At 37.4% G+C, this 20641-nt stretch overlaps 3 protein-coding genes and 1 long non-coding RNA gene across 6 annotated transcripts in view; 1 reads left to right on the forward strand and 3 right to left on the reverse strand.

Annotated features, from left to right (window-relative positions):
* Positions 1-3544, reverse strand: LOC119617829. 2 transcript variants are annotated; one of them, XR_005234248.1, is made up of 3 exons: positions 3416-3544; positions 2069-2159; positions 1-1934 (listed from the first exon to the last, which is right to left on the reverse strand). It is a non-coding gene; the product is annotated as an uncharacterized LOC119617829 (long non-coding RNA). The 2 variants fall into 2 exon arrangements; XR_005234247.1 differs by having other exon boundaries at positions 1-1962.
* Positions 3545-6787: 3243 nt separating this feature from the next.
* Positions 6788-9949, forward strand: si:ch211-231m23.4 (free fatty acid receptor 2). The gene is made up of 2 exons (XM_017423716.3): positions 6788-6889; positions 8634-9949. The coding sequence occupies exon 2, from the start codon at positions 8638-8640 to the stop codon at positions 9550-9552; it is 915 nt and encodes a 304-aa protein (XP_017279205.2). The 5' UTR covers positions 6788-6889; positions 8634-8637; the 3' UTR covers positions 9553-9949.
* On the reverse strand, positions 9778-13762 carry lim2.5 (lens intrinsic membrane protein 2.5). 2 transcript variants are annotated; one of them, XM_017423726.3, is made up of 5 exons: positions 13630-13762; positions 12034-12248; positions 10777-10926; positions 10425-10559; positions 9885-9946 (listed from the first exon to the last, which is right to left on the reverse strand). In XM_017423726.3, exons 2-5 carry the CDS (start codon positions 12206-12208, stop codon positions 9885-9887), a joined length of 522 nt encoding a protein of 173 aa, XP_017279215.1. In that variant the 5' UTR covers positions 12209-12248; positions 13630-13762. The 2 variants fall into 2 exon arrangements, with proteins under 2 accessions (XP_037836024.1, XP_017279215.1); XM_037980096.1 differs by lacking the exon at positions 13630-13762 and having other exon boundaries at positions 9778-9946; positions 12034-12208.
* A 2587-nt stretch (positions 13763-16349) lies between these two features.
* Positions 16350-20641, reverse strand: part of vsig10l (V-set and immunoglobulin domain containing 10 like) — a 6185-nt gene continuing 1893 nt past the window's right edge. Inside the window, exons 3-12 of the mRNA XM_017423728.3 lie at positions 19957-20229; positions 19582-19848; positions 19179-19421; positions 18811-19092; positions 17962-18054; positions 17314-17538; positions 17114-17233; positions 16836-16876; positions 16598-16684; positions 16350-16510 (exon numbers count right to left, since the gene is read on the reverse strand). Coding sequence (XP_017279217.1) covers positions 16436-16510; positions 16598-16684; positions 16836-16876; positions 17114-17233; positions 17314-17538; positions 17962-18054; positions 18811-19092; positions 19179-19421; positions 19582-19848; positions 19957-20229 — 1706 coding nt within the window. The 3' untranslated portion in view covers positions 16350-16435. The remainder of the gene's footprint in view (positions 16511-16597; positions 16685-16835; positions 16877-17113; positions 17234-17313; positions 17539-17961; positions 18055-18810; positions 19093-19178; positions 19422-19581; positions 19849-19956; positions 20230-20641) is intronic.

Below are 20641 nucleotides of genomic sequence, written 5' to 3' on the forward strand. Positions count from 1 at the left end.
CAGTCCCTCTGGTCCATTTCCAGAGAACAGTCAGGTGTCTCTGACATGCAGCAGTGATGCCAACCCAGCAGTGAAGAGCTACACCTGGTACAGAGCTGATGGAGGACAGGAGACTGTTGTTGGGACTGGATCAGTTTTAAACATCACAGCATCAACTGTTAACAGTGTGTTTCTCTGCACGGCTGAAAATGATCTTGGCACTGGCCGATCTAAGAACCATAAATTAGATGTTCAGTGTATGTAATCATATTTTCCCTTTTTGGTCGCTATCACTTTCTCATTGATTGTTGCATAATGTATTTAACATATTTTTGATTATTATATATTTTTACCTTCTCTGCAGTTCCTCCACAAATCCTTAACTCATCTGATTGCACCAAAAATGGAAGCCAGGTCATTTGTTCCTGTGAAACTGTGGGAAACCCCTCTCCAACAATAGAATGGCATTTGGACGGAAAACCTGTTTATCAGTCAAGCAAGATGGTGGTCATCAATGTGTCTCTAAATGAAAAGCATCTGAGGAGCATCATCAGTGTGACTGAACCGCAGGAGAACAATCTTTCCAACTTGTTCTGCTTCAGTTTGAACTCTTTGGGCAATGCCAGAAAACAAGTCTGTGTGAACTGCTCCCAGACTCGAGGTTTGTCAGATTCAACCTGCAGAATACAAGCTTTCAGTTTTTACCTCAGTGTACATCAGAACATTAGCCCAGAGAGAAGTTCTAATCTTTTGAAGATGTCATCTACCTCATCCTACCTCAGCATTATTTCACTGTCAACAGTAAGTTAGGGTATTTAAAGACAGTTAGTTACCTACACTATCATTACTCATTTTTTGCTTATAAAACAATCCTTTGAAGCAGTGGTGGTGCTCCTTCATGACCTGTCTTTTTCATAAGTTTATATCACCAAAATCTTTGAGTCTTTAACAAAGTTGGAACATTTGAGTGAGTGAATATCTGTTTATGCCTGTTGGATGTGTTAATACACTCCACCTCCAGCCATCTGTAAACACCTAACTCTTACTCACTCACTTTTTTCTTTTATAATTCACTCTCAAACAAATAGTTTTAGGAGTTGAAACCACCCTGAAAGTAACAGGAAGAAACAAAGACAGGGCTGAAAGATGTATGCTTCATGTGAATAAACTGTGCTTATTAATACTTGCCATAATTATATCTTAACCTTTAATTTTCCACTTTGTTTTTCAGACCAAATGCTGATTCCTTTGTTTATTGCTGCTGGTGTTGCTTTACTAGTACTAGTACTAGGATTGGTGTTTGTTATCAGGTAGGTGAGCGGTTCAAAACAAAAAATCATCTGTTTCCTTTTTAAAATTATTGCTTAATGATCCTTTTTTTAACTGCTTTTCTAAAGCAAAGCACACACTGGTCCTTTATTGTCAGCTCAGCAGCCCGTATTATATTCTGTCATAACATGTAGAAGTAATTCACTGCTGGGGATCTAATCTCCGGTTTATTTCTTGTTTTACTTTTTTAAAGTTTATTAACTTATTTTGTTTTTAACAAACTTCATTCAAGATTCCACACAAACTCCACTCTGCTTTCTCCTGTTTTGTTATTGTTTGTTGGTTTATTGTCGCCTCATTATCTTTACTATTATCGAAGATACTGATGGATGTTCTGATTTATTTTGTTGTCAGGTTCTTGAGGTCTCGCCGTCTTCCTGACAGTCACACTGACGAAATCAACACAGGGGCTCCAAGGCAACATTTCATAGGAGAAAACACTCAGGTACTTGGACTTAATTTTACTTAGTTTTAAGACTTTATGTTGACAGAATCTGTGCTGCCTAAGTTTTCTTTTTTCTTTTAGGTACTAGGCACAGAAGAAGAAAGCATTTATATCAACGTAGCAGAGCTGAATCAGGCAGACGATGACCAACCTGTCTCTGAGCTGAACAGGACTTGGCTCTCTGGTGATGCAGAAGAAGACAACATAACCTCAGGAGATCAAGGTGAAGATGGGATTTATTCCAACGTGAATTGGAGAAAAAAGAAAACAGAGAAGGAGAAGAAGATGGACATGAGTCTGTCTGCTGGCTCTTACCTGGAGGAGGAGAGGTGTGAGGTTGGAGCTGCTGGTAGAAACTCTGGGAGCAAAGCACCGGAGATGGGAAGTTTGGATGAAGAAGGTGAAACTGAAAATGTGGAGAATGAAGCAGAGTATAAATACAGCAGAGTGAAATATAAAAGCAGGAGTGCCTATTGAGCCTAATGGTCCTAATAAAGGACTAAAATTCACAATGATTGTTCTTTTTCTGTATTATTGTAACTCCAACATTCTGATTCATTTATTTTCTCCTCTCTGGAAGACTTGCATCACATGGATGAAAGTTTAATAACTTACTCTCTAAAAATACGACCATGCTCCACACAAATAATGTGTTGCTCTTATAGATGTTGTTTTTTATAAACATGACATTGTATATAAATATGGATATAAAGTTTTATAAATAACATAAAACCTTTTATTTTTTTACCCTCTACTACTTTAATCTGTCTATTATAGATTCTATAACTAATATAACACATCTTTAAATAATGAAAATATTGGATTAATGTATTCATGTCTAAAAGCCTCCCAGTTAAATACTAATTGTAAATAAAGGCCTAGCGTTCTTTGTAGGAATGCATATCGCCCGCCACCTTTCATGCCAGAGCTTCAGAGTGTTAGACTAACAAATTCATTTTGGTCAAACCTTGGAAATAACATTTTGCACAATCTCATGTGATACTGCAGGATCTCATTGAATCTCAAATGATTTGTTAGCGTTTAGAGTAAGTATTGTGAATGACTGTCAGCTACTTCCACACCAGATTTCAGCTCAGAGTCTGTAAACTTCACCCAGGTGTCGCCGTTTTAGTGTTGGCCATCTTGAATTGTGTTGACTCCAAAAGTGAATCCGTTGTGGATCAGTCAGTGATTACTTACTGAGAGTTTCAATCAAATCCCTGCAGTATTTTGCCAAAATATAAACAAGGTTGAACCCAACAGTTAAAAAAGAATGCTTTGAATAGTTTTATGACAGCATTTTTTACCCTTAAAAGTATATTTGAACCATATGTACTTTGGAGCTGGACGTTCAAACAACACAAAAATGGATGTTCAGTGTAAGTATCATCAAGATCCTCTTCACAATTTTTTCAATTTTTATCAACACATTTTCATTTAGGATCTGTTTCACATATATTTAACTGAACATATTCTGTTGTTTCCACAGTTCCTACACGGATCCTGCCCACATCTGACTGCACTAAAACTGAACATCAGGTCAGCTGCTCCTGTGAAACTGTGGGAAACCCTTCTCCCACTTTACACTGGCTTTTAGATGGACAACCTGTCAATCAGTCTAGTAAGCTGGTAGTCATCAGTGAGTCTCTGAATGACACAAACCTGAGGACCATCATCACTGTCAACCGACCAGAGGAGACACATCTTTTCTCTTTGCTCTGCATCAGCTTCAACTCTGTGGGATTAGACAGTAAAACAAGTTACTTTCAGAACTCAGCAGGACAAAAAGGTCAGTTTTATATCTGTCCTTTAATGTTGTTTGACAACTAAAAGCATGCTACAGCATAGTATCTTTTTTAAACCTAAATCTTATGTTTGTATTTCAGATTATACCCTGATGATGACTGCATTCATCACCACAGTTGTTGCTTTGTTGCTGTTAGTGTGCGTTCTGCTGTTTGTTATCAGGTGAGCCCTTCAAGACAAAATGTTAAATTTCTTTTCACAAAGTTACTGTTTTGTTGTTGTTTCCTCTGCTGGTTTTTAGCTTGTATTAGTGTAAGGTAAAAACACAATGGGACTTTATAGCTCTCATCAGAACAACAACATCTGTGAGCTGAAAATATTTTTTCAGCTCACAGAATCAGCTTTTTAACTGGCTCCACGCTTGGACAGTTTGGCTTCTCAAGAAATTATATTTTGCTTTTATAGCAGTGCTGTCATTTTATCTCTTCAATTACAATTTTCTTTCTTTTTTCTGTGGCCTTCTTTTATCAATAATTTCATGAAGATGCCACCTTAAAAAGGATGTTTTATTGTACTACTTTTTCAGATTTCAGAAGACTCATCATAATCCTAAAAGTCTAACAAGTGAAGATAACACAGCTGATTTAGATCAACACCACGCTAGAGAAGTAAAGGAGATGCTTTTTATACAGTTTTACTCAGTTTTTATTGTTACTCCTGCTCAAGTCTACCGTCTTATCTTAGCCACCAAAAGCAAACGAAGAAGGTGTTTATTGCAGCATGGAGGAGCTGGCTCAAGCAGACAAAAACAAACCTGCAGCCTCAGAAGGGGCCAGAAGAAGCTCAGACAATAAATGTGAAGAAGATGTTGTTTACTCCAATATGGATTGGACCAAAAGGAGCAAGAAAAAGAAGAGAGAGAACGATGTGGACATGAATCAGTCTGGTAGCTCCTATCTGGCGGAGGAGAAGTGTTTGGCGGGGGACGCTGGTAAATGTTTTGTGAGCAACGCGCTGGAGATGGGGGGTTTGTATGCAGAATGTAAACCGAGAAATGTGAAGATGGAAGTTGACTGTGAATACGCTCAAGTTCAATTTAAGAAAAAAAGAGAAAAGTGAAAATATTTGTTTTTTGTATTGAGCTCGGTGCTGAGGGGAACTGCTTCGATGCTGAGTTGATGCTTTTAATGAAACAAAAAAAATTAACTTTTTTTTAGTCGTGAGGCATTGGATAGAATCAGTAATGAAAACTTTAATTATGGTTACAGTAGACCAGCCTCTCATGGCTGAGTGGCAAACCAGCACTGGGGCTCCATCATTTCATTAAAACGCAATAATTCACTGTTAATATTGTGGCCAAAGGCAAAATAAACAGGTATTATTTAATGACGCCTGTTGCCCCAAAAGTGTTAATGTCACACATAAAAAGAAACAAGACTGAGGAAGTGATGTTTTGTCACTGTTCTACATTCAGTAACGCAGTTCATGATAATACATTTAAAAAGTTGTGTTTAAATTTACTGAATCTTCACTTTTAAACTTTGGAAGACAGATTTTTATTTCACATCATTAACTGGTTCCAAAGAGTTTGTTGTTTGCTGTTAAAACTTGGAAAAAAGTCTAATGTTTAGTTTTTGAAAAAAAGGCTTTGTGTCAGTGTAAGTACATTTATTAAACATATATAAACAACTTTTACAACTATTCTTTGAATGCAGAATAATATAAAATGCTTATTATTTACTTAAATGCTTGTTTCTAATATGTTTTTTTTTGCCATATTTAAACTTTATCTTTAAACTGAATTGGCTTTAATTATGCAAGCTAAAAAGAGCATAATCAAGATTTGTATTTCATGTATTTTTCAAAAAAAATTTAAATAAAAGTATAGTTCCTATGTTCTTGAAATTTACTTGTGTTTATTTTCATTTTTTCTTCTATTGGTTTTGTTGATGAGCTTTAATATTCTGCTATTGTGGCAACTTGGTGGTGATATGATGACTTAATCATTTGTCAATCTGACATTTTTAACACAAAAAGGTAATTAAATGTCCAGTATGGGAAAAGTATTGAATTCCACAGGGAAAAAAAAGAGCACAAACCTCAAATTTAAAAGTTCACCAGCAAAGTTAGACACATGTGAATATAAAACATTATTTAAGAAGGATGTTATGTTGGCTCAACAATCAAGGCAGCTCCTGTGCTCTGTGACTCAAGTATTCTGTTGATATCACAATTTTACATTTTTTATATGTAATACTATTTTTTTCTTGAAATAAGATGGCATTATTGAAATAAAATATTTAGAGGTAAAACTGAGAGCACCTTACAACTGTATTGTATATTAACCACAAATTACCCCCTAACTGTGCATTGCACACTGTTACACCAAAGTGAGTGTTAGCAAGCCATAAAAAGAGAAAAGGCCTCACTTGTTCACGTCATTATTTTTAGCTGAATGTTTCAAATGAGGTCACTGGTTTCCTGTTTGAGACTAAATACAACAGAGAGAGTGGATGTGGTAAAAAGGTGGTCTGAAGCCAGTAATAGACCTGTGGGTCATCATTCACACAGCACTTCTTCTGTAAAAGGTCCCCATTTCTACATCAACCATGCTAACTTTCTTGTGAAGCAACTTAACTATTAAAATAACTAAAGATTAGGAGTGGCGCAGATACATTTAAACATATAATTAAGGATCAGCTCAGTAGTTTCAGAGTTTTCAGTGCCATAAATAAACAGAACCAGCGCAGAAATGATGCAATCCAAAGTCACGATGCTCTAACTGTTAAAATATTTCTGCAGTTCATTTGTTTCAGAAATTTAGAGGCGATTTACTGAGTGATTAAAGGCCACTTTTGTCATCATGAGAACCACTTGTCTGCTTCGACTGCTAAGCACAATTACTGGTATTACCAAACGTTTTTTTGACTTTTAGATTGTTATCTTTGTTAAAAACTTGTCTGTGCTCTTACATGTGATCCTTTTGTAACATCCGCCAGGGATCATGTGTTATGTCATCACCTTATCTTTAAGACATGACTGAATTATTGTAGGCTTGTGGGCTGTTAATTCAAATCAGAATATATTTTAGTAGGAAGCTTCTAGGTAAATACCTTCATTAATGTACTCAAAGTACAAACAACAGGTCCTAGAGTTTTGCATATTAGTTCATTTTAACCAGGTGACGGTTGTTCATTGCTCAGTTAATGATAAATAAAACTGCGTCACAAGGTCTGACTGACTTGCCATTTCCGCCATCTGACATTTTATTTCAACTCATCTTTGAACTCTTGTCACATAAAGTAGCTGTCTTTGATGACATGCACTGAGCAGACGTTTGTTTTTTGCGTTTTATTGTGGACTTTACATTTTATAACATTGCTGCAGCAGGTAAGTAAATGGATTTATCTTAAAAAAAACAACATTAGAGATATTTTAATCTATAGAAACTCTTCCTCTGTTGTGTAAACTTCAGATTCTCTGGGTACTGCTATAGAATTGGAGCCATAAAAAATTATAATAAAAAATCCATTGTAGTCAGATGTTTTCACTCATCATGTGCATGATTGTCATCTTGATTTTTGTCTTTTCATTGTTTTGTTTTTTTAAGTTTTGTTCCAAGTTGAAATAACTATACAACATACAACTTCAATGATTTTTAAAAACAAAAACTGTGTGCTCTAGTTTGAATTTATTTTGGATGTTCTCTAATCCACACAGGGTCAGAATTATACATCCAGGTTGAAAAACATACAGTAGATACAGTACAGTGTTCTGTTTTTTATGTGCTGCAGAAGGTTCTACAGTGGGTTTTAACTTGGCATAGTTAAGGACTATCAAACTCTCACTGGTGAGCATGATTGACTGCAGCTCGTAGTTTCTCTTTGCAGCATGAAAACTATTCTTTGGACAATTGGACTGACCAATGCAATGATAAAGACCAAGGACCTCAGTGAAGATCTCAGAAGGAGAATTGGAGATTAACAGAAGTCAAGAAAGGACTTTGTAATCGTTTCTAAACAACTTCATATTCCAAGATTATCAGTTCAAACAACTGCACCTAAGTGGAAGTTATTTGGCTGTGTCAGCACTCTACCAAAGTCTGGAAGAAGATCCAAACTGTCACTCTCAGAAAAAAGGAAATTGATACAAATGTTCAAAAGCAACCCAGAAATCACCAAGACTGAAGCATACAATAAACTCAGACTAAGAGGGTGCTGACCAAGATAGAAGCTCCTGTTCCAATAGGGACACCTTCAAGTTTACTAAAAAACTAAAACTTGCAACTGACCACATGGACAAACCAAACGCCTTCTGGTGAAAATGTTTTCTGGTCAGGCAGAATAAAAGATATAGTTATTTTTGCCACACTGACAACAAGTATGTTTTGAGGAATAAAAATGAGGCTTTCAAACATAAGAACACTATACCAGCTGTCAAGCATGAAAGTGGTAGCATCATGCTGTGGTACTGGTGCACTACACAAAGTGCATAGAATAATGAACAAAGAGGACTGCCTCCAAATTTTTCAACTTTACCTCAAATCACCTGCTAGACGGTTGAAAGTTGGACATATTCAGATGTTCCAACAAGACAATGACCCCAAAGACTCATCAGAACTGGATAAAATAGGTCAAAATTAGACTTATTGAATTGCCTTTTCAAAGCCTCAACCTCTATTCAATTAAAAATGTGTCAACTATATTTAAAAGGTAGGTCCATGCCAGGAAACCAACCAATATAAATGAACTCCCAATTCTGCCAAGAAGAGCAATCAAATATCCAACCAGAGTTATGCCAGGAGTTTGTTGATGGTTACAAAAAGAGTACAATTTAGGTACAGCTTGCTAAGGGACATTAAACCAAATAATCTTAGAGGTGTATGCTCATATTTTACACTGTGTGTATCATTTTGACCCTGTGTGGACTAGAGAAATTATACAATAAATTCAAACTTTTGAACCTACTTCTTGTTTTTAAAAAATATTGGAGTTATGTATATGTTGTATGATCATTCTACACTGGACAAAGAATTGTTTAAGTATATAATTTTTTGATAATTAGAATCAGAAATAAGCTACATGCAAGAAGCTGCTCATCATCTGTCTTATCCTTTTTTTTTTTTTTGCTTTAGGTCAATGATGGAGTCAGTGGTGAAAATTGAGATTATTCTGTCAGTGTATATAATCTCCTTCCTGATTGGCTTCCCTGCCAATCTTATGGCACTTTATGCCTTCAGTGTCAAGATCTACTGCAAACCACTTCCAACGGACATCCTTCTTCTGAACCTGACTGTGTCCGACTTGCTCTTCTTGGTCATCCTTCCTTTCAAGATGCACGAGGCCGCATCCGGCATGGAATGGACTCTGCCAAACTTCATGTGCTCCATCACCTCTTTCACCTTTTTCTCCACTATCTATACCAGCTCCTTGCTGCTGATGGCAATCAGTGTGGTCCGCTACTTAGGAGTGGCATTCCCTATCACCTTCCAGCAACTGCAGAAACCTGTGTACTCAGTTGTCATCAGTGCTGTTATTTGGCTGATCTCAGCAGGACACTGCTGCATCACGATCATCATCGTGCACCACCCATCACTGTCCAGCTCAAATTCTACTATGTGCTATGAAAACTTTACAGAGAAGCAGTTGGAGGTCCTCCTCCCCGTGCGTTTGGAGTTTTTCTTTGTGCTCTGCCTTGTGCCTCTTCTAATTTCAATTTACTGTTACATGCGCTTGATATGGATTCTGTACAGCCGCCCCAGAATATCAAGGATGCAGAAGAAAAAGACTATTGGGATGGCTTTAGGGACTCTTGCCGTCTTCCTCATTTGTGTCCTGCCGTACAATTTTTCTCATTTACTAGGTTACTTCCAGGGTAAAAGCCCACAGTGGAGGTATTACACGTTGTTGCTCTGTACCTTAAACACTTGTATCGACCCCATTATTTTCTACTTTTCCTCCTCCATCTTCCATTGCACCAGCAAAAAATCCATTTTCAGGAAGCATGGTCTTAATGCTGTACAGATACAGATGCAGGGCACAAGTTCTAGTTGAGAGTGAAGCATTATTAACATACGTAAACACAAAGCTTACGTGCTAATATTTAACTAAATTACAGACATACTCACAGGGTGTCATTTCATATTCATTTAGTTGCTTTACACACTTTTGACATGTCTTGAATTACCCTTGTAGCTAAAAGGGATCCGGGTTTGTTTAAAGTTTCTGTGAATTCCACTTTAAAATGTTGACATTTTTATAACAAAAGCACAAGATATGTTGGTAGATATACAAGCTTCCAAAGTTTATTCATCTTCAGTAAATTGTCTATTTGCAAATGGGTAACATGATTTTCTGCTGTGACATGTTATTTTTTCCAGTATACTTTAACGTGGGCCTGCCACTCTTCTGCACTCATGCATTCTGTAGGCACACATGTAGAATATACCTGTAAAACAACAACAAAAATCATCTGTAAAGAGGGAAATATTTACCACAGTGAACATTTTTTCAAAGAACAGACAGACCAAGAATAAGATAACCACAAGCCAGGAATTAGATAATATTTACAGAAAAAGCATATTAAAACACTTTGAAACAACTACAAACTATTGTTTAGAAATGTACGTGTCTTTGTACATTGCAAGATAAATATTGTTTAATACATGGTTCATTTGAAATTGTAAAGGTTTTCACAAGTGCAATTTTTATGCTGTACTAACTCATAATAGGACTTTGAGAATTTTTGTGAATAAAATTCAAGAAAATGATGATGCCCATGTCAGAAATTTATTTTAAAATGTAAAATATTCAAGAAAACAACTTGTATGTCTATTTTGTGAATTGCTGAAGGTTGTACATTTCGCTCACTCTCAGTAAGATGTATTAATTGCATCATAATCTGTAAATTTCATGCATGAACCAACCTGCAAAAAAAGTCATGAGAAGTGCCACCCAGCCTAGTATGTAGGACCAAGAGAAACGCCAGTCACCAAAACGCTTGCCCAGGAAGTTCACCGTCACACCGGTGTAAATGGCCATTGCAAGCAGAACAAAGAGAGCTGGTGTGGACACAGAGTAGCACATCAGAAAATGTATAGCTTTAAAACTAAAGGTCTACTTATTTGGATGTTACCAGGACAACTGTGTTATTAGACCAGCAGAGTTTATTATTTGCTGAACTTTGCATATTAACCAAATCATCTGATCAGCATTGTGTCATATATGGATTGAGAGCAAATTAGATGGCATTACTGATTTACAGAAACTATGACTCACTTGAAACAAAGAACATGATGCCTGCAGCGAATGAGCGGTTGAACCTCTCAAAGGCAGAGAAGTGAGCAAAGGAGAGGATTCCTGCAATGATGCCAGCAAAGCATGACATGGCGGACAGGATCATAAAAGCTCGAGTGGCGTTCCAGTAGGCTGAGAAGGAGAAAAGGGATGCACAGAAAGAGACAATTTTACAAAGCTTTAATTTAGCAGTTCATTTCACAAATATATGCAGTGTCATTTGTCATTTTGTATATGTATTGCCTGCCATCGTGCAATCAGGTAATTTTCTGCCTCAGTGTGTGTGTGTGGTTGTGTTTGTCGGTCTGTTAGCAAATATCTCGTGAAACACTGCACAGATTTTAATGAAACTCTCAGAAAGTGATCTTTAGATGTACGTCTTCAACTGATTAAATGTTGGAGGCAACCCAATTCAAGTGGGCTGCTACCAATCAACTTTATCTAGCTCAAAAATGACTATAGCTAGCTGAGAGTCCTCTCCATCATGTGCTCTGAGATAAAAACATATCATGCTTGAATTAATTTCTGGCATTCAAGGCAGAAATATGCATTCCTTCAAAGAATGCTAGTTTAATTTTCTCTTCTCTAAATTCTGTTATTTAACTAGAAACACTTGGAGAGTGCAAACCTCCTTCAAGGCCAAGTCCTCCTCATTAAAAAATAGTCCAATCCAGATCGTGATCACCAGAATTTGATTGAGAACATTTCTTGAAAATTTCAACAAAATGTGTTTATTAGTTTTTAAGTGATCTTGCTAACAGACAAACACCACCAAATACATAACTTCTTAGGAGAAGATAAAAATGTACTTGTGTGTTGTGGGACTCACATGGTAACATTCAGTAACGCTTGTTGTGTTGCTGAAAGCAGATAATCTCACAGCAGTGCAGCCTGAATATGAACTACCAATACCAAACATCATATCATTTCCAGGGCAAGCTGAGATTCTGGTTCAGACTAAAATCCCCTACAACTATGTTATAGGTTGTCTTTAACTTTGTGACAGATGGATGATGCACACCTTTTCTATTATATGCAGTCATAGCCCCTTTTTTTCAAAACAGATAGTATCCTGGTGAGCCTCATCTTCGCTTTATGATTGTTGGCAGATTTTTACATCTAAATAAATGCTAAAGTGAAACACTGTTACAGTATAACATGTAAGTGATTTAACATTAAAGCTGGTGTGACAGAGACTGAAAGAGGATGTGCTTTTATCTATTATATTTCTCTACTTACCGATGCTGTCAGTCTGCATGTAGCACTTTCCAGACATGCAGTATCTCCACAAGCCCTGATGGGCAAAGCTGCCGGACAGACGGTACTGCATCCAGTAGTCTGTGGCTGTGGAGACCACCAGCAAGATGTTTCCCACAATGGCACAAAACAGGCCCCCTCCCATGAAGCTGTACATTATGAGTGAAATTATGATGCTGACAAAGGCTTTATGAACTCTGCCAAAAAAATAAAAAAAGAATGTTAGTGAAGTAAGTAAACTAATTCATGTATCATTCATTTTCTACAAGATATGAAGTAAGCAGTTTATTGGTTTTGGATTTGTTTTTAGTTGGAAGTGGACAGAAGAAACATGATTCACTGTATCTGCTGTGATGAAGTCAGAATTGCCCCTGTTGTTGTTTCAAATTATATTGTCAAGAAGAACTATATTTAGTCTTCCTCTTTTTTTTCTTTAAATGTACCCAAAAGTTAACATTTCTCCCTTACATAGCCAACAGTGAAGCAGTCGTTAGGATTGTCATTTCACAGCAGGAAGGTTGCTTGTTCACCTCTCAACCTTTCTGTGTGGAGTTTGCATGTTCTCCTAGTGCATGGGTGGGTGTTTTCCCACTAAAACATAAATTTCAGGTTACCCCACCTCTCATACAATGACACCAGCTCCCCTGTGACTCAGAAAGGAAAAAGTGAGTAAAGACTATAGATGGACAGATGGATGGAAAATTTTTCTAACCATGACTTCCCTTTCTGGTAAAGGGTTGAGTTAATGCTCCACCATCACCCACATCACAGATGCTATCTCCTTTAACAGCATGTGCTCATTGCAGCATTAAGTAAGCTGTTGTCGTCACATGAACTTTGGGTAAATGCTGTATTGTTAGCAACAAAATTTAAAGTTTCCCTCTATGGGGAAATGTTACCTATAGATTCATAGGGGTTTGTATAAACTATAATTGCTGTGAGGAATCAGTCATATGTAAAAACAAATCTTGTGTGAGTCTCTAATGAGAGTCATTGTCTGTCATAAACTTATCACAACCATATTCACAAAGCCAAATCTGAAATAGCCCAAGAGCATGCCAATCAGCACGTCATCAACTTGTCATTCTGAGAAAGGAAATAAAGTTTAAAAAAGAGAAAAGGAAATCCTAAAAAGATAATGAAGGTCAAAATGTTTATGCAGTTTTAATGAGTACCACTGTGTGGGTGGGTCAGTGAGTCTCTGACGCAAACATACATCCTCTGAACTCTGAATGGTTGGGTCTGAACACCATACTTTATAAATTGGTACTTTCATTTATCTGTGCATGACTGGCCCTTTTTACAATGTAACAAGACTTCTGAATTTGTCAACATGTAATATTTAAAAATGTATTTGCAAGTCAGAGGAAAAATGTACATTTTACACATGGGAATCCAACTCAAAATTTACCAAATGCAGACTAGATGTACATTTTGTCAAAATTAAAACACACTAAAGGCCTTCAGGGATACCATGTGACATACACGTTGCTTGTCATTTAACTAGAATATTCTGTATTTTATTCTCCCCAATCAGACAATTGAGACAAAACAATTAAACACTCCACGTTGTCTTACCTGGAGTCCTCAGGATAAATAATCCCTTATAAATGGAAGCCTTTCCTCGGGTAGAGAGTGAGAGAGGGTGCAAGCCAGGAGTGAGCAAAATGTCAAAGAGGAAGCTCTAGGCTGAATTCCAAAAGGTTAACCCCTCCAATTTTCTGTTGATGGAGGCAAAATCCTTTAAAACAATCAGCACTGAACAAATGCACTTGAGCTGGTGGGCCAAAAGCCACGTGACGCATTCACATTGAACTACATAGGAGTGTTTTGGGGGGTCAGGGGATAAGAGGAGGGGCAACGGCGCTGGAGAAGGGGGGAGGACCTGGGATACGAGGCCACTGCACTGCAGTTCTTGTCTGTTGTTCAACCAGGCATTCTGGAACTGTGGATGTGCAAAGGCTTGCAGTACTGCTGCGGTCAATGGAACATGCTGAAGTGCACACTTTCTTTCAGTGAAGCTGGGGTGTGGTCATGGGGACACACATGCTTAGAACTGATCCATGATCAAAGTGCTGTTTGATAAATCTTTACATTGCATGCAGAATATGATTTACATGACAGCTTATGTAATGATATTGATGAAACAGTGCACTGAAGTACAACCACAATTCTGAAATACAACAGAAATGCTCTACCTTTGCAAAAATTATAATAATAGTTGATTGAACAACTTGTTTGCATATTTCTTCCCTCCAGGTGACTAAAAGTGTGTGATGGGATGCTGCTGACAAGTCATGACTATGTTGTGTCTGAATTCCAAGTCCTAGGAGTTCTCACCAAATGAACCTGTTTACAGGATTGTTGTTACCTTATAAAAAAACCTTTCCCACCACAGGTGTAATTCTATCTTTTACCAATAATGGAAGGATACTTCTTGCAAATTGCATGCAAATTTAAAAAGTGCTCTTCTTACATTTTGTGAAACAAAAATGTTTTGTGGTTTTGCGCCATGTATTGTAACATTTAAGTTCTAGTTGTTTTACTTGTCACCATTAGTTAACACTTCTGCTGTTTCCTCATTTTATTAACCAATGAAACTCTCTGAATGCAGGAAGAAGTGTGCAATACTGAACGCTGATCATGTATGCTCTTAAGACTGATCAGACACATTCAAAGTCAAACCTGCAGCTGGGTGTATTTCCTTTGAGCAAAGCAAGAGAAGCTAAAGTTTTCGGGAGTTGCCACATATTTTCCATGGTACTTCTCAGCAAATACAGGGTGTAGTGTAAAATGTTCTCATTAAATTCTTTAACACTGTACAAATTGGGTGTTTAAGTTATGCACTGGTATATGTCCGCCCATCTGACTGTTTACAGAGGAGGTTTCTGCAGTGTTGTTCACTGTAGCTCAGATGACTTGTGTTTCCGTTCTGCTCTTTCAAAATGTGAAAAGGTCAAGGCAGATAAATTTCTCCTGAAGGTGTTATTTTTAAAGAAGATTTCTTCCTGATGAGTTCTTTCCATTGTAACCTACTGCTCCATATACAGTCTGATCTGCTGGCTTTCTTAGCAACAGAACTTTTTGACAAAATGGGACTGTATAAATATAACATTTAAATAAATCATAGTGAACCTTTTTTGATTTGCATTTTAATTAATTTGACTTGTTTAATTTTGCTCTAAGGTGCGCTAAGTTGACTTTTGCTGTTGACAGATGCCAAGTCATCTGTTTAACTGTAACTATGACACAATGATTTTAAAACCAATCGTGTAGAATATGGCTTCTCTGTGTTTGTTTTATTTTTCTCATTTATTTGCATATTTAAATGCAGATTGGAATGCAGAAAAATGCATGCAACTAAGACAATAAAAGTGCAGTTATTCCCAATATTTACTCAAATATTTTTAGTCACTCTTCATTTGAACAGATGATCATGAAATTCATGGTATTAAGGGATGTATTATATCACTCTATAGCACCATCTGCTGCACAGATTTAGCATTTAAAGACATGCCTGTTGCAGCAAGGTCTTCAGTGAAATATCAAGAAAAAAAAATACATACATATATATATATATATATATGTGTGTGTGTGTGTCTGTGTGAGTATGTGTGAGTGTGTATGTGCAAAAGTGTGTGCTAGCTATAAGCACCTCTTCAAGTGCTCAACTATTGACAGAAAATCACAACAACCTGGTTGGTACATTGATGCCATGTCATGATGTCATGACAGAACAGCAATGTGTAACTTTGGTGTGTTTATATGTTTATATGATGTATATCATTCATTTAAAATGTGACTGTGACAAGATCCTTGATTTCATAAAATCAGTCAAAACGTTTGGAAACTACTGCTTTAAACTGTAACACTTTTTTCTTTATTATTTAGAAAAAAACAACATATTACATCCATCCATCCATCCATCCATCCATTTTCTTTAACTGATTCTCTATTCCGGGTCGCGGGGAGCTGGTGCCTATCTCCAGCAGTCACTGTGCGAGAGGCGGGGGACACCCTGGACGGGTCTCAAGTCCACATATAGACAAACGAGACAAACAACCATTCACACTCTCACTCACACCAAGGGACAATTCATTTTTTTTGTAATTAAATCTATAAAACAAACTTTTTAAAATGTTACTTTAAGCTTTAGAAAATAGAACTTATATTTCCAGGTATGTCTTAGACTGACTGATTGCTATGAGAAAAAGAAAATGTTTTAAATCACACAAAATAATCAACACTGAATAACTAAAATTTTATATATATATATATATATATATATATATATATATATATATATATATATATAATATATAATAATAAATGTTTCTCTAAAATAAAAATGTTTTACAAAATGTACACAAATGAAATGTTAGTGTTAGACTGTTGTTGCAACTCTCACTGGTGGTGGTGGAACAAATGTGGGCAGAGCCACAGATCTTTCAGAGGGAGCCTGAAGGAAAGAAAAGAAAAAGACTCAGGTTAGTTCATTTTATTTGATTTTCAGGCATATATGATTATTGATTTTTAGAAAAATTACCTGGTGTAACCTGTCGTAGTCAGGAGGAGACTTCAGTCTTCCTGTCAGGAGGTTGTGAGGAATTGTATTTGGCTGGGTGATTTTTGCCTGCAGTAACAAAATATCCAAAGAGATCGGTTTAAGTATTACTGCACACAGCACATAGCCAATTTAAACCTTCAAGTGTCATCAGATGCTATCTATTATAAAACAAAGTTATTGAGATATATGTTATGTTGACCAAAGAATTCATCCAAACCTTTTCAACTGCTCTGGAGATTGGATATCTTGTCTGACGATCTACAGGCAGGAAATATATATATATATTGAAAAATGTTTCCAAACAACATGAAGAATAAATCAACCACAGCCTGACATGCACACATTCAGAATGTGAGATCACACTGACAAAAACTGAATCAACTGTCTGTTTAATATGTTGTGTTACATGACATTTCATCATCCTGAAAGACTGCCTTTATGGTTCAAGCAGTGCCATAGTAATGTATTTATTATTATTCTGTGTAGTCTACCTACTTTTATTTTTGTTGCAGTAGACAATGAGGTAAATAAGGCCACACAGCAGGACCAGGAAGAGAATGCTGCAGGGGATTCCAGCTGCGATGCCAGCGATGGCAGACCCACTCAGCCCTTCACCTAGTAAAACAAGAAGTATTATATTTATAATCAGCATTTTTAATTATCCTAACCTACTTGAAACAAATGTGACACTTTACCTGGACTTATTCGGTGAATCTCAGATGGTTTTCCCTCAGTTAGGCGAGCTTTGGGGACAATCCGGAACCGATAAGTCAAGTTGGGATCAAGTGGGAAGATGTCAGCACTTCTGGCAGATCCAGGTTTCTGCTGAATGAACTGGTACTCATCTGAACTACTTTTGGTGTTGACACTTTTACCGTTTTTGCTCATAAGAGGTGGCCCTTTCATTTGGATTTCAAACCCTTTAATAAAAAAAAAAACAAATACACACACACATGTATATTGTTGCATCAGAACTGACCATTATCAAACAGCAGATTTCAAAATTTTAAGCTTAAAGTCTTATCCTTTGAGATGTTATGTACAAACTAAACCAAAACTGACATTTGCTTTTCATAGCGTCTCTCCCTTAAAAACATTTTTCCCAAAACACAGCCCTGCCCGACTGGAGGTTTCACACATGACTCAGTATTTACACCCCTATGTTCTGGGAAGAGTTTCTGTTTTGAACATCCAGGCAGCCTTGCTTCCCAGAGGATTTCTGTTTAGCTGATCAACTTCAAAACAACAAGGCTGTCTGTCTGTTTTCCTAAATGATTTTTCTGTGAAGATAAGACAAGCTGGAACAGTCAGAACAGCTTTCCTTGAGTACATTTCTGCTTTACCTGTAACAATAGCTGAAGGTGGGACCTCCCAGGTCAATGTGATGACGGTTCCATCTTGATTAGGGAACAAGCTGGAATCTGAGATCGACGGTCCTGGAGGGACCACGACGGAGAGTGAGGGGGGGGGGGCAATAAAGACTGGGGAGCTTTGTTTAAAGGGAAACAGCAGACTCAGACACTACTTAGCTCTATCTGAGGGTCCATTGTAACTTATTTCTAGTAATGCATGTACTCTGGAGTAAGAGCTGAATGGAATAGAATGCTTACGATATTTTAAAGCAAGAGAAATATTCACTGCAATATAAGGTTAAAGTGCAATTAGTAACCACGTTTTATATTAATTTCAGTACATTGTTTTGATGAAGGTGTCCCAGTTTTTCATGGATAGAACAAATACTTTACTCTGCTTTTAAGGGAACACTAGCAAATCTGACTTTGTTGCTGTGCTTAGATGTAGACTAAATCACGTGTCATAAAAAGTGTTTGAGTCCTAAACACAAACAGTCAAACACATGGATCTATCATCTTGCTGAAAAAACCTGTAGACACCATTTAAAGGTGCAGAATTGTGGGGACTCAACATAAAGATACAGAACTTCACAGGGCCTGCAAATAATAAAGCATAGCTTATATTGGGCATATTCTTTTTGCATATGAAGTACTGGTTAAACACAATAACAAAATATGTTAAAATGTTCTGATTTTTGCTGTAATTCAATGTGTCTTTAGTAGTTTTCTGTTTTGGAGTGTCAGCAAGATGAATGAGTAAAATTAGTAAATGCACATCATAGTTACATAGTTACAAGTACTTGTATTAACAATCTGGTTCCTTTCTGAAAGCTGCTTTACCTTGTAGCTGAATCTGCCCTCTCTGGCTCCCCAGTGGGTTGCGACAGGTACAAGTGACGTTTGGCATGAGGAGAAAACTGCTGATATTATAATTACGAATCTTCAGCTTTGCTGTGTCATTGCTGATCTGGTGTGTCGTCCCGTTGACGACAACCCCACCCCCTCTGGACCACGACACCACGGCCTGAGGGGAGGCTTCACTGAGACAGCTGATGGTAACCGCAATTTTACCGTCAGGGTCAACAGTGGTTTCTACAGATGGAAGGAACTTCATAGGAGCACCTAAGAAGCAAACAGATTATTGGTGAAGTTCTCATTCATTGATTTTGATTTGAGTATACATCACAGGAGGGCGAAGAAGAACTGACTTGCAGTAACATTGCACTTGTTCTGTTCAAGCGGATGGTCTCCCATACAAATGACTGTTTTTTTGTCAAAGTTAGCCGAGGCGATGACAGTCAGGCTTAAGTTTTCTGTTCCAGTAATGGTGTTGCTTAGTACTGGGAAGGACAGGTGGGCCGGTGGGGTGCCGCCCGTCCACCCACACTGATACTGCAGGGCGGCGTCATCCACAGACAGCACAGAGCACATTGGGGAGCCCTGAGGCCTCTCTGTTCACAATAAAAATGTACACAAATTTGATCAATATCTGAAAACTTTTCATCTATAAAAGTTTAAAAAAGTGTATTGTTTTTGCCGACTTAAAAAAAATAATACCAAATATTTATTTAAAATGCACAGCCATGCAAAGTGATGAATTCAGTTACATACCATAAACATTTAAAGTCACATTTTTTTCCTGTTTCTCTTTAGTGACCTCATTGAGCAGAGAGCACTTATAAACACCTCCTTGACTGGTCTGCACGTTTGTCAAAATTAGGTGTCCTTGTTGAGGATTAGGAACGATTTGACCACCAAACATCCACTGAACAATCGGCAGTGGGAATCCCTGAGCCTGACAGGAAAGGTTCAAAGTGGCTCCTGCCTCATAGAAAGGCAGAGCTGGATGTACTTCAACTATGGGTTCATCAGGGCCATCTACAACAAACCATGCATTTTAGAGAAAAAAGGTTACAAAAACATGAAGGGATAAAAAAAGAAAGGTTTCAGAAGACATTTGGAATAAAATTCATCATCTTCTCTTACAGAAAACGGTCACGTTTTTATGAGTGGTCACTGTGTTGAAGGGGTTCGTCAGTGACAGTGTGTACAGTCCAGTATCAGTCCGGTTTGGCCCAAGGATCACAAGGCTCCTTCTCTCTATGAGATAATGTGAGCCGTTTTTCACTTCTCTGCCATTAAAAAGCCACATCTGTTGCTTGACTGTTCCTTGAAGCACGCTGTACTGCAATGTGATATTTTCAGTTCCCTCTTTGGCCAAATCTGGCTGTGCGCTCAGAGTCACATTCTGGATGATTTCTGCAAGCAAAACATGTGAAAGAGCAGAATTAACAACCAAGAGGTGCATTCATTCAGGCAACAGCACCTGTTTTTGCTTCAAATGTGACACTGTTAGGCTTCATTAGGATGACAATGACGCATTTCAAAAACGTGATGAACTGTGAAGCCACCCGGTTGATTCAGCTGTACATTTTTCACTTTTCTTTCACCACATCAGAGTTCAGAGGCAGCCACCTACAAGCCTCAGAGCCGGGAAGGACTCCAAGTCAGAGGATTAAACAGACAGGGACGTGCGGTCAGGGGAGGCAGGTGAGGCAGAGCCTCCCCTGTCATCATGACAAGAAAAAAAAAATCATAACATAAAATGAATATTAATATTTGTCCACTGATCTTTATGTATGAGTAATTTTCGAACATTTTTATGGTCCAA

Source organism: Kryptolebias marmoratus, linkage group LG16 (genome assembly GCF_001649575.2).
Source record: "Kryptolebias marmoratus isolate JLee-2015 linkage group LG16, ASM164957v2, whole genome shotgun sequence".
Classification (NCBI taxonomy): Eukaryota; Metazoa; Chordata; class Actinopteri; order Cyprinodontiformes; family Rivulidae; genus Kryptolebias; species Kryptolebias marmoratus.

What these genes read in the sequence shown, in the direction of transcription:
- lim2.5 (XM_037980096.1), bottom strand. Translation starts at nt 12,208, where the DNA reads ATGTACAGCTTCATGGGAGGGGGCCTGTTTTGTGCCATTGTGGGAAAC. An exon ending in CATGCAGACTGACAGCATCG is followed by an intron (nt 10,927 to 12,033) that starts GTAAGTAGAGAA and finishes TCTCCTTCTCAG; the next exon opens with CCTACTGGAACGCCACTCGA. An exon ending in TCTCATGACTTTTTTTGCAG is followed by an intron (nt 9,947 to 10,424) that starts GTTGGTTCATGC and finishes GTTGTTTTACAG; the next exon opens with GTATATTCTACATGTGTGCC.
- si:ch211-231m23.4 (XM_017423716.3), top strand. Translation starts at nt 8,638, where the DNA reads ATGATGGAGTCAGTGGTGAAAATTGAGATTATTCTGTCAGTGTATATA.